General features: G+C 34.9%; 1 protein-coding gene across 1 annotated transcript; it reads right to left on the reverse strand.

Annotated features, from left to right (window-relative positions):
* Positions 1–528: 528 nt before the first annotated feature.
* On the reverse strand, positions 529–11894 carry LOC143625720 (DNA (cytosine-5)-methyltransferase 1B-like). Its single transcript, XM_077095981.1, has 12 exons — positions 11837–11894; positions 8717–10193; positions 6534–8052; positions 6118–6282; positions 5761–5965; positions 5577–5688; positions 5356–5503; positions 5050–5247; positions 2759–3037; positions 2213–2374; positions 1447–1665; positions 529–788 (listed from the first exon to the last, which is right to left on the reverse strand). Exons 1-12 carry the CDS (start codon positions 11892–11894, stop codon positions 642–644), a joined length of 4689 nt encoding a protein of 1562 aa, XP_076952096.1. The 3' UTR covers positions 529–641.
* Positions 11895–14156: the final 2262 nt, after the last annotated feature.

The raw sequence follows: 14156 nt of genomic DNA on the forward strand, positions 1-14156 counted from the left end.
AGAACCGGTTCGGTTCCCTAACCGGTTCGAGCCTGGAACCGGTTTAAAAGGTGGTTTTGAATATAGGAACCGGTTCCGGTTCCTAGTCCCAAACCGTTTTGAACATCTCTACATCGGGATTCACAAAACTACTTGTTTTGTTTATTATTATCTCATTTGTCTAAACTATATAAGAGTTTTTGAGTTTGTATTTAGGACCTTTTGTTTTAACAGTGTATACAACAAGTCAAGACTCATTGGTTACAAGTATTAGAGAATTACATGATAAGCCCTTATACTTTCCTAACTTGACAGGAATTTTATAATTAGGAACACATTTTTGGCATCAAGTTCCATACATCAATTTTAGATTAAGGTTATGATCATTGATTTACTCCCACAATGTCATCTTTAAAATCATCATGTTTAATGAGTTAATAAGCGCCCACACAAGTACAAAGACTAAATATTTCATCAAGGTTTCCAACTCATTTTAACCAATATCCATGATTGCATACATAGGAAGCAACTTAAGTACTTAACTATCTCGGATTACTCTATACATACATTCAACCATGCACAACATAGTTTGACAAATAGTTTGAATATTAAAACACTTAAAAACAAGCCCTAATACTAAACCATAACGAGCCCGGTTAGACTCAGTTGCCCGATTGTTTCAACTTTGCTTCCACTGCTTCCTTGAGCTTCCGACCCAATGCATATGCTAATGGTGGAGGGACCGCATTTCCAATCTGCTTGTGCTTATGTTGAATGTTACCAGAGAACTTATACCCGTCCGGGAACCCCTACAGCATATAATAAAAGAAAGAATTAATTACACAGTTGGTCCATGTGGTTTACCAATATTACAGATTTGATACCTTGACTTGTAAATACATGTTTAGTACAATAGTTTTCAATCAGGAAACACACACTTGGATGGGGTTACCTTTTCTGTAAAATGAATGTGAAATGACCAAACTACCATAACTATTAAATAAATTACAAAAATAACCCTTCTTTTGACTAACCCATAATCAAAAACAAAGAGTTGATCCATCATCAAGCCTTTTGAAAATAACCAGCTATTTAAAAGGGAAAAAAATAAAACCCAATATATGTTATTTTATTGAGAAATTTAGATTCATGTATATTGTGATTTACCCCTACTACAAATTTGATACATTGTTTTTTAAAATTAAACATTTAGTCATGTGGATAACACCAATGGTCCCCACCTTTAGACAGGGTTATCTTTTTCTGTCAAATTGTAAAATGGCCAAAATACCCTTATTATTAAATATATATAATTTATGAAAACAACTCATTTTTGAAGAGACTTACCCATAAATAACAGCGTAAACTAAAACAAAAATCAACCAATTTATCGACAAGCCTTTTAAAATTAACCCATTTTTAAAGCAAACACTCAACATTTGTGTATTTATTAAGATGGTTAAATACCTGAGATCGAGCACACTCACGAACGGTTAGAATTCGATCCTGGTCAGGATGAAAGCACATTCCAACCTTACCCATTGGCTGAGGGTCGGTTATAGAAGTAGGAAAGTTTCCTTCCCAGTCAAGCCTTCCAAACAAACCCTTCCATTGATTATGCCTTTTGGCTGTGTTTGGTAAACACCATGGTATAAGATCAACCATTTGACCAGTTGACAACTTAACCTGCAAAAACAAATAAAAATGGCCAAATATTATTTCAAACATTGAGCAATGATTCAATTGCCATTCTAATTGGGTGTGTGTGAAACTGAAAAAACCGATCTGTAACTGGAAAACCGAATAACCACACCCAAACAAAAACAAACAGTTCGGTTGTGTTTTCATAAAAGCAATATTTCTGTTCGGTTACAGATTTGCGTTTTACTAAAACCGAAAACCCAAAATAAACTGAACCGCATGTATGGATCTTCATTTTTATTTTGAATGTTAGGTAATTTATAAGAATTCAACAAATCATGTAACCCAAATATTTTAGCCCAAATGTATTAATACTAAATCAATCATTAATTAACAAGAATATTTAGTTCCAAATTCATTATTTTGAGCCAATTTTATTCGGACCAAAAATTTGAAGGTCAAATGGCAAAAAGATACCCAAAACTAGATAGTTTTCAAACACTCAAAAACCCTTTTTTTTTTTTTGACCCAAAACCAACCCATGCACACCCCTAAATTTCTAATGACAAATTGTTTAAATATTAATAAGTACCTTTTCAGCAGGGAGGTCTCTCCAGTCAGCACCAGGGCACTTAGGAATTCTTTGGCATCTAATCACATTCAACTCGTTCATTTCTTTTGATATATGATCCATAAGAACACGTGTGTCTCCTCGAATCCTCTTTTGAAACCAAGATACAGGCTCGTTTTTGTACTGTGCACAATTACAGTGAAATTAAATTTCTAAAAATATAGCTTTCTTTGCTAAAGAAAATCTAATAGGACACATCTATAAATTTTGAAAATTATGATTTTCCTAAAATGCAATTATATTTTAATTTCAAAACAAACAAAAACAATTATTTTGAAATAATTTTTTTTCCAAACAACCTCATTAACTGAGTTCAATAAGTTCACATATGTTAAAATTTCCATTCCACCCAAACCTCATTAATATGAGACTTTTTGAGAGCAAAGGTAAAATAAAAAAATAATGGCAAAATATAAAATTTTAAAGTTTTGAGATAAATTAAGAGTAGAACCAACATACTCTAAATTCTTTTAGTTGAAATAAACTCTCTCAAAAATTAACATGTACCTCAATAGTTGTGGCAGAAGCTCCGTTCCAGACAGCAGGGAGGTCACCAATTGTGTCTCTGACAGTTATTGAACGAAATGGGGCCCCACTTGCAGTACTTCTAACAGCAGCATATTGTGTGTTGCGGTTCAGTGTGACTTTAAGTTCTGGGCTTGCAAATACATGCATCGGTTCGGGCCACTCGGGTAAGATTTCTTCGGGAGAAGCAGCCCATATGAAGGCCCGTTTGCGTGATTGAGACACACCAAAAGCACCAGCCTCCAGAATTCCAAACCTTACCTACAATTTAATTAACGAATAAAAAATATTGCTGGTTAATCCTGTGAACCACCAATTAACATTTTATGTACCGGAGAAACGAGCAGAACCAAACCAAGCCCGACTAGGCTTGAGCCTGGCCCGTTTAACTTGCAAGACCTTGAGCTCAAGCTCGGCTCATGAGTACTTTTTCAAGCTCGAGCTAGGCTTAGACCCAGCTCACTTATTATTTATTATTTAATTCATATATATTTGTAATTTTTTAAAAAAAACTTGAGCTCGACTAGTTTATTACTTATTTTTTAAATATTCATAATTATAATGCATATTATTATAATATCCAGTAATTCATAATTTTATATATTAGATGACAATACAAATATATACACACATACACACACACACATATCTACCTATTCTAATAAAGTAAAATAAATAGGGACACTTGTCATGTTTTGGTTAATTCTCACAATTTTTTCCCTCCAAAACTAATATACTCTAATATATGTAATAAATCAATAATTATTCACTTTTCTTTTATACTATATTTATATAATATCTATATATTTTTATAAATATAAATATTAACATATTATTTTACTATATATTTTAAAATACTTCATGAATTCCAAAAATCAACAACAAATCATGTTTCTCAAATGAAAATTGTTTCAGGTTTTTTGTAGAAGTTAAATTTGATTTTATGGGTCAAAGTTGGTAAATAGATTGTTTGGTACAAGTTAACTACATGTAGGTCAAAATTTGTTACGGGTCAAAAATGAAAATTTTGAGTAGTTTTAAAAGTTTGAGAATGCAAAATAGATTTATCATCAAATTTGTTATGGGTTCAAAGTGTTGACTTTAAAATGTCAAAAGTATGAAAGTTAGCATTTTAAACATGATTCGGGTTTCAAGTTTATTTTTAAGGGCATTTTTTGAAATAATCAAAAGGTTCGTGATTTGGCGAATTGACTATTTTTCCCTCAACTATTAAAATTTAAGAAAAGATTGCAAACACCCTCATGCCTATCAATGCTTCTAACTTTTATCAAATTTGAAATATTTATGTCAACATTAATTTTTCTTTCAATGGTGATCAAAATGTTGTATGGGAAGCATGTCATGAAAAACTATGTTCAAATGAAACAAAATATTCACAAAATTGAATGGGTTACATGTTATTTTTTATGTTGTCATTATGACAAAGTCGAGAAGCCCTATGAAACTTATTAAAATCTTTTTTATGGTGTAGCTCAAAAAAACATAGTTCTTTAATAACATCTACAATTTAATATCCTAATGGGTGGTAAATTGATAAATATATCAATAAAGGTAACGTCTCTTTTGTATTTAGGCTGAGTGGTTAGAACTACTATCGTACGAGAAGTCTTATTTTCGAAATTTGTTCATAACCAAAATTCTTTCAATTATACATATATGACACCGAGAATGAATTTTTCAATAGAAAGAAGCATTCTCGGGTACGATTTTGCACGGGCATATTTTTTATTAAGTTTATTTAAAAAATCATTTTGTAATATAAATAAAATCAATTTATGTACACAATGTATAGATACATGCAATACATTTTTTTTCATATACACAATACAATTATTTGTTTTACTGATAATTTTATAATTTGAATTATCCCGTGTGTGACAGAAGCTCTAAAACTAGTATATTTATATATTAGATGACTATACAAATATATACACACACATATATTTGTATAATAATTATTATAAAATATATTAAAATATTTATATGTTATTATTAATTTATTATAATAACTTTATGGATTGTCTTATTTAATATGTAAACAGGCTTACTTTTAGGCAAAAGCTCATTTAAATTCCAATCAATTCAAGCTTTTAGCAAGCTGATCTCAAGTAGCTCACGAGCAAGATCGATCTAGCTTTATATACTATCATAACTATTATAGAATGGAGCTCATTTACTCCCCTATGCATAACACTTTTTACAATTAGACACAAATATTTGGATAGAATATACAGAAAAGCATAATTAAATACCTGATAACCCATTTCAAGCAATGAAGCAAGAGCTAAACGAAATGTTTGCCCCTTATTAAACGACACAAAGTTCCTCACATTTTCCAACAAGAAATATTTAGGACGGAAATACTCAGCAAATGACAAAAATGCCAGTATCATTTCACATTGAACTTTGCTCCATGTACTTTGATTGAACCGGTTCATACCAGAAAACCCCTGCACATAATTTTGATGTCACGTGCGTCTCATATAGATTATGTCTGTCATCTATATATTTTATAAAATTTCTAAAATTTTAAAAATAATAAGATGTTGAATTGGTACCTGACATGGTGGGCCACCATTGATGAAATCCACCTGCCCAGGTCGAGGCAGATTTTTAATCTCCACTTCATCAAGTTTTGCAGCCATTTCTTCGGCCTCGGTAGTTGATATGCAATCATCAGTGTCACCACATGCAGTCATAATAGCCCTGAAAATGTAAAAAAATTAAGATAAATGCTTCGATTTATTTAATTTCAGAAAAGAAAACGAGTGAACAAAACCTCAGTATGACATTGCAATTATGCACAAATGCCAACGCGTCAGGGTGATTTAGTTTAAACGCATCACCAGCGGGTTCTTCATATTCAATTGCCCATTTGGTAACTGACGCACCTGTAAGTAAACGTGTGTCAGTAGATGTCCAAAAATAAGCAACTCGTGATAAAATAAAATAAAACTAGTTACCAGCTTTTTGTAAGCCCTCAGATAAGCCACCACAACCAGCAAAAATATCTAATGTGGCTAATCGGTTTTTTGGAGCAGAAGCTTGTAGGCTGTCAGTCATATCAATATCAGATTCTCCTTCTTTACCCTTTCCTTTTCTTTTTCTAATTGCAGCTTCGTTAACAAAGTTTTCTTTCAGGGGGCTAAGTTTAATGTTGGCAGGTAGCTGCAGAAGTTCAGAATTTTAAATGTCAAACCAAGTTATTTAATAAAAATAAGGATTTTGGAAAACGGGTGTTTCAGGTCAACGTGTTTAGAACTATTACCCAAAACAGCCCATTTGGAACTTCTAATTGTAGAGTAGATTAGTGAAATTACCTGCTTGAGAGATCCTTTATTCAGGTCACAAAGACGTTCACAGAAGAACAAGTGATCAACTATATAAGTGCTGTCAAAAGAAGTAAGTTCGTTTTTCCTTCTAACTTCACATTTTCCCTCTAATGCTGACACTGACAACTTATGTGTTTCTTCGCTGTAATATACCTGAAAATATAACAGGTTACAGTCAGTTAAATTTAATGTTAAGCATTGATATGTAAAAAAATAACGTTTTCAGGTTATTAAACAGGTCATGTTCAGGTTCACATGAGTGGCACAATGTTCTGTTCATGTCATGTTCAGGTCATGTAAATTTTCAAGTTCAACCCGTCAACCCGCAAACACAACCTGTTTAGCAGCCCTTACCGTTTCAACAGGAAAACTGAACTAACATTATAAGGGAATTTAAACATTACCTCTTGAATGTCAGACCGGTATGCTTTATCTGCAGACAAATCCTCAGGCCGGTAAAATCTTCTAACCTGGACTGTAAATGACTCGGGGTCAACCCGTTTTGCACCCTTAGAAGATTCAATCTGCACCAACTGGCAAACAACATACGCTTTAAGCCCAACATTTCTACCACTCTTATGAGTTCCATTACCTCGTTCATCCGAGTCAAAATAATGAGGACCCACATACACAAAATCATTAACACCATACTCGGTTCCCATGTACGTAAAACCTGTCTTCGACTCATTTACCTCAAAAACCTCGGTTTTCTTTTCATCATCCATGACCTTACACGAATAACATGTGCCATCCCCAAGCCCCAGCTTATTAGTTTGCAGTGAAAAGAAAGCACCTTTTTGAGGCCAATATAAACTCTTACAATAATACTCAACCGGGAGACCATTATTCTTCCTATCTTCCGCCTTTGCTCTATCCATTTTATCAAAATTAGCATTTGCCTTTCGATGCTCATGACCCCACAACGGGATTCTAATTTCCACAGTCACCGATTTTATAACATCATCAAGCTCAAGATCCATGCAATCATTAGTCAAAAACAATTCTCGCTCGTTTGCTATGTTCCCAAGAACGGTTTCACAGCCCCGCAACATCAACCTCCCGTGAACAAATTTTCGGGAATCAGAGTCCTCAAACAAGTACTCGACATAATAAATAGAATCTTCCTCTGAATCCGATGATTCAGCCAGAACCGAACTACCTAAAGCAACCACCTCACCCCGAATAACCGCCTCTTTATAAAGAGCCTTCCCATCAGCGGTCTTCCCAACCACTTTCCCGACCCATTTGATGTCAGTTTTCAACCCGCGGGCTTTCTTTTCCTTCGATGCTGATTGTGGTTTCTCAGGCTCTGGTAAAGGAACCGTGATGTTTTCATCTTCGGGTTCGGGCTCTTCATCTTCCTGCTCGTTTTCTTCAGTTTCATCTTCTTCATCTTTCTTCACATCAACTGAATCAGCACCCACGTTAGCCTCTTCGGGCGAGTAATGCGAGTAAAACTCACCCCAAATCCGGTTAATAAACCGTGTAGTTGTAGCAGGCATCGCCTTCCGTTTTGAAACAACGGGCCCCATTGCAGCTCTCGGGTTCATATTCGCTTGTTTCACTTCAATCTTCTTTTTCTTAACAGTCCATTTAGTATGATGTCTTTCTTCCATTTTAGCCTCAAGACCAGACACAAAGGCAGATTTCTGGATTGTGACATCAGGAAATTCTGCAAATTGTTGTAAGATAATTTGCCCATGAACAACCACGTATCGTTCCACAAACACGGGGTTTGAGGATATGTGAGCAGGGTGGTTTTTGTCAAATTCTGATAGTCGTTTTATGACTTCAGTAAATGATAACTTTGATGCACGCGTTTGCTCTTTTAGTAATGTGATTATTGCAATTGCAAGCCTTGCGGTTTTGAGGACGGTTTGGTACCACGGGGCATATTGCTTTGATGGCTTTCCAAGTCTATACCTGAAACAATCATTATACATAAGAATACTAAGAACATGTCTAGATAAATTGATTACAGATAATGTTTTTCACATTGTAATCCTTGAAGACTAAAGGAAAAGGTGAATAAAGAAATTTCAGATAATTTTGTAAAATATATTGGTTCTATATATGAGATTTTTTTGCTTATATACAAAAAAGGCTTCATGTACAGTCAAAAAATCTCAAGAAACAAATCAAATCAGAAAAAAAAAAATACCAGACCAGGAACAAAAACAACCCAAAAAAATTACATTAACTTCAAAGTTTTATGTACAGCCCATTAAGCTCTACATACAACCTAAAAAGCTCAAGCAGAGAAACAAATTAAATTAGAAATATATGTGTGTGTGTGTGTGTGTGTATCAGAGCAGAAAAAAAATTAAAAACATACAACCATACCCACAAATCCCATAAAAATTTTAAAAACACAATAACTTTAAAGTTTTATGCTGCTTAAAAACAAGAAAATTGCTCTAATAAATGGTTTTGGTTTTGGGGGTTTATGAATAAAAAGTACACTTTTGGTTACTCTCAAACACATCCAACCAGTTTCTTTTTAAGCCCATGTGAAATGAAACACAACCCATTCATTATATGGATCAAACTTGTGACCTCTAAATACTCTACAAATAAAGAAACTCACCAGGCCATATCAGTTCGAATCGAAATGAAAACCATCGATGACCCGAATTCAATCTTCCACTCCTTTATAGCACTCAAATAAATAGGAATCCCGTCTTCATTTGGTGCAGCAGATGAAGAACCCGAACCACTAATTGGGTCATCATCAAAACAGAATCCACTTCCATCATCGGTTCTCATCACCCCCGATCCGAAAACGGTGACATCAATATCTTCACACGGCTTCATAGGAAGAAGCTCCAAAGAAATCAACCTCGAGTCACAGTTATATAGTGACCAATTCTGCAGCAGGCTTTTCGGAAGGTCATCAGGGTCAACAATATCATACCCATCCATGTAATCAAAAAGTAGATACTCATCCATTTCTTCAACACTGGTTTTATAATAAGCAGGAAGCGGATAGTCATTTGCTATCTCGTCCTCATTAATCTGTATGTATAACTTGCTTGATGACGTGGCGGGCCGCTGTCGTTTCTTCTGTCTCATCGATTGCCAGTTCTCATTTTCTTGTAAAACCCGAGCCAGTTTCATGTCTTCATCTTCATCGGCTACCTTAGACCCATTTGACTCATTGGCTTTTCCTCCGTCCCCAATCTTCAAAGGTGCATTCGCCGGCCTACTAATATTCATCCCCCCAAACTCCGAACTTTTCTCGCTTTCATCCTTTAACGCAACGAGCGCAGATAATTCAACAAACGGTTTATCCATACTGTTTGGCGCATCATCCAACCCGACAAGCTGTTCGTAAACGAACACACCCCATGAGATAATCAAGTCCCGAATCGACCCACCATGTGGGAAGTTTTTACTACCGCTCATTGACCGAACAAGTGACGCGAGTAACTCGTCTAAACTCATATCCGGGTTCCCACCTGAAGATTTTGACAAGCGTTTATACACTTCAACGCACACTCGCGCCTTTTCATAAAAAAGGTCATATAGTTTCTTGTAGCTTGTCGCGGGTTTAACACAGTCATAATCAGCATGATCAGTTGATACCCAAATAACAGGTGACCCATCTTCATAGCCCGATATTGACCAATTCTCAATACGACCAAACCCATCACACTGAACACCCGTTTCCTTTTCTTTTTCAGATGTTTTTTCTAATGGTAATATGAGGCCGGATATGAATAAGTCATCGACTTCCAGCATTTCTACAGGCTGTGGTTTTCCATCAGCATCATGGAAGATGAATTCAGTTAGTCGTCTATTGGGCCTCGGGTCATCTGGGCCTGGTACCAAACTTAGGGCTGCTATTTCTTCTTCTACTACTTGGACTTTTTTGGCTTCAATGGTTGAAGATTTGTCTGATAAGCAAACCGGTTTGGTTTTAAAATTGGCACATGAGGCGGCTCGTTTTGGCATTTTCCTTACAGCAGTAGCGTCCTCAGTGTTGACTGATCTTTCACGTTTTTGTTTAGTTTTGGTAGCAGGATCGGGTTTTGATTTTGCTTGTTTTCCTTTTTTCTTCATTTCTGCAATCGGGAAAATAAGTTTTGAAAGTTAGAAAAAGTGTAGAACATTAACAATTTAAAAATGAAACAATATTTAAATTTGCATTACAATGTGCGTAAGTAAGAGAATAACATTATTATGGATTAAAGTACATTGCAGAGCAAATTGCATTTATAATGACAGAAAACATACAAAATAAGAGGACAATAAAATAACCAAAAGGACACGTTTTGTAACCTAGTAACGCACGGGGCACCGTTCTTTTTTCAAAACCGATATTAAAATCATCAAATTGAAGGCTAAAATAATCCGAGTCAAAGATCAAAATCATTTTTGGTAAATGGTGCTATATCAAAACAAGATTCAAAATGGTCAAGTCACAGTCAAAACGTGCACCTCTTTGAAGTCGAGGCACCTCGGCACGATAAGGGCGTAAGGAAATAATATTTTGTGAATTAAACCCTTAATATTACAACTCGATAACTAGACTAAGATTTAACACAATCAAGTTAAGCAATTAAATAAGCAATAACACTTTAAAATATAATACTAAACAAATTAGATTAACATCTATCTACAAACCAATTTCACATTACACTTTATAGAGTCTTGTTTATCGTAAATCTCGTGTTTAATTCAAAATCTATGTATATGGAAATTAACATCAACACCAAAGTTTTCGAAAATAATCCGTATAAGGGGCAAACTAAAGTGTCCAGATTAGGTCCAATATGTGAATCGAAAAACATCATTTGCGGTTAATGAAGCTAAAAAAGTAGTCAAACAGCCATACTAAGAATAATAGCTGTAAATAGCAGTAAAATAAAAAAGAATAAAACAATTATTTAAATCAATATTGTTTGTTGTACAATCAAATCTACAGATAACAAACAGTTTTCAATTTGGTATTTGTTATTTTGTTTGTTCAATGTGTGTTTGATTATAACAAGTAGATAGATTTGTAATTCCTAGAAAACTAGGTTAAGTGTAAAAGTAAAAATGCCTTTTAGATTATCTGCTATGGTGGAGGGCATCGAAGCCCTCCACAGTGCCACATCATCGCCACGTCATGACAGAGCTTTCGTCCACTATGGTTTAAAGCCCCTTGGGCTTCCCTATATATATATATATGTAGGGGAAAGTTAACATAGAAATGAAATTAGCGTGCTAAACGTGAGAATCAAATAGAGTAATTATATATATACAAGTAGAGTAATTATGTAATTACATCATAGAGTAATTACGTAATTACTCTACTTGTATATATAATTACTCTACTTGATTCTCATGTTTAGCACGTTAATTTCATTTGTATTTGATCCAAGCCCTATACACACACACACGTATATATGAATGTGTGTGTGAGATGGGGAAAGAGGGGGCCCACCCCACCGGCTGTCGAGATGGCGCTCACCCCCTCCGCGCCCCACAGCGGTGTCCCCCCCCCCCTTCCGCGCCCCTTTCCACCCTCTTCCGCGCCCCATAGCGGGTGGTCTTACAATGAAAAAGAAAAGTAGAAAAACTGGCATCGATTGTGCAGCAATGGCAATGATGTTACCTAGGTCTCAGTTTGTCTAAAACCGAATCTATATTTTCATCTTTAAATCAACACACTTAATTGCAAATGGGCGTAATAATAATAAAATCTGGGTGACGGACTTACCTGTTGATTTGGGGGCAGCAGCAGCTTGTTCGGATTCTGATAGAGTGGTCGTCCCCATTTCCTGTAACTGATTGATTTTAGGGATTGATTGAGAGTAGACTGAATTTGAAGGTCTGTTTTATAGGATAGCATGTAGGGGGGGAAGGGAATGAACAAAATCATATCAAATCAGTTTTGAATTTTTACTGAAAATTAATATACGCGGGAAATCCACAACTATTCCCGCCACCTACTAAAACAAAACCCTAAACTATTTTCGATTTTGACTTTTAACACTCACATACCAGGAGCCATGATACCGGAAATTCAGGGTTGGTACTGGTACCGGTATTTACTGATTTTTGCTACCTACTGTACGTGTACCTAACCCAACATTTTTTATACCGGTACTAAGTTTTTAAGAAAATAAGGGTTGGAATATTCTGATTTTTGCATACTATTGTATTGGTAATTATTCGAGCATTTTTGATACCGGTATCAAGTTTTTAAGAAAATCAGGGTTGGAATATTTGAGATTGGCACCAATATAGTACTAAGCTCATCCCAAATTCATATCACATTATGTATTTTTATTTATATACGTATCAGTTTTAACAATTATTTTTGTTCATCTCTTAAAAAACTTGCACATCTTATTTCTTAAATTTATCTCCTACTTAATTAAGTATCACACTTTTAATCAACTTTACAACTATCTCTCTCTCTCTTTCGCTCATATACTTATACAAAATAAATAGTGAGTTAGCAAACACAATAAATCGAGGGGAGCGCTCCACTAAACTACAATATCCACCAATGTCGTCTCGTTTACCATATATTGTACAGTAAACCCTTTTAACCAAAGATTCCACTAAACTACCCTCTCCTTCTCTCTCCTTTCAACTCACGCCCATGGCTCTCAATCTCTCTCCCCTTTTTAATCAGGTTCTATTACATGATTTGAGGTATCCAATTGATCAATAGGTTTAAGGGGGCGATGGTTTAGGGTACCAAAGGGTGCCCCTCTCCCCCTTATAAATAATGAATAGTACAAAAATGGATTGGAATGAGTTTTTTTTTTCATATTTGGAGAAAATTATAAATTTTGTCCTTTTGAATATATAAAATTATGGGTTGGATCCATTTCAAAAATGAGTTTTACTCTATATCCTTTATTTGAAATTTTGCATCATTTAATCCTTTACACTAACTAGAGGTTATGTTACTCGGTTAAGTCACCCCATGTGCATTACACGTAACGGCATTTTAGTCTTTTTAGTCACATAATTACATTCCACGTGTATATTTACACAGCTACCCTCCATCCTCTTTCTTCCACACTTTCCCAAGAAACCCGTTTTCGTCATTCCAGATTCACACAATCATCCTCAAAACGGATGATTAAAACCTAAAATCAAAATCATACAAACGAGTAATTATCTAATCGGTTTATTGAACTTCGCCATGTTCCTGCTATCAAGTATGATCCCCAAGGTGGAATTAGCTGAGCACGCGCGCCACAACACCAACTGAGTTGCAATCTTGGTGGTCTTGCTCGTCGGACTTGCCGTCCCGTGTTACCGGAACACCTTCATCATGTACCTTACCTTTGGTTGATCCGTATTGAACTGGGATTATGAGCCTTGTCACTTACTGCAAGGGGTATATGATAAAAAGCTAGACCTATGAGCAAGACCCTAAACTATTAAGATGTTGAACAAGAACGACGAGAAGAGACAATGATGGGGGCAATATTCTAAAAAGAAAACTTGTTGGCGGCGGTGGCTGCGAACTAGATGTTGGCAATATGATGGTTTAGTAATATGGTTGGCCGGAAAGAAAGCCGCATCCATTAAGGGGGGTAGAGTTGTTGAATGATGGTGTTCCTTCTAGTTTGCAAATCAAAAATTTCATATTAATATAATTTTTTGGTTTTATTAATATTATATAGTTTAATTAGTTTTAAATGGTAGAACCAATTTAACTTAATTACACAAATAACCATTTAAAGGGCAAGAAGACTAAAATGCTCTCATGTGTAATGCATATGGGTTGATTTAATTGAGATAATTAACTTTCGTTAGTGTAAATGACTAAAACTGAGACGAAATTCCAAATAAAGAATATATAATGAAACTCATTTTCAAAAAGAACCAAATCCATAATTTTATATATTCCAAATGACGAATTTATAATTTTTCTTCATATTTTTCATATAATTTAAAGATATGGAGGGTTATAAAGAATGGGATGTGAATCCTATTTGACACGCGTACCAAATTGCAAACAGCAGTTTGCTATAAAATAATTTTTTTTATTAAAGTTTACTTTTAACAAATAC

This window comes from Bidens hawaiensis, unplaced genomic scaffold (assembly GCF_021521415.1).
Source record: "Bidens hawaiensis isolate Kalapana, Puna unplaced genomic scaffold, B.hawaiensis_p1.1 tig00004199_1, whole genome shotgun sequence".
In the NCBI taxonomy this organism is placed as follows: Eukaryota; Viridiplantae; Streptophyta; class Magnoliopsida; order Asterales; family Asteraceae; genus Bidens; species Bidens hawaiensis.

Coding starts and splice junctions, on each gene's coding strand:
- LOC143625720 (XM_077095981.1), bottom strand. CDS start 11,894: ATGGGGACGACCACTCTATCAGAATCCGAACAAGCTGCTGCTGCCCCC. Junction 6,283..6,533: donor ACCGGTCTGACATTCAAGAG/GTAATGTTTAAA, acceptor TTATATTTTCAG/GTATATTACAGCGAAGAAAC. Junction 3,038..5,049: donor TGCTTGAAATGGGTTATCAG/GTATTTAATTAT, acceptor ATTAAATTGTAG/GTAAGGTTTGGAATTCTGGA.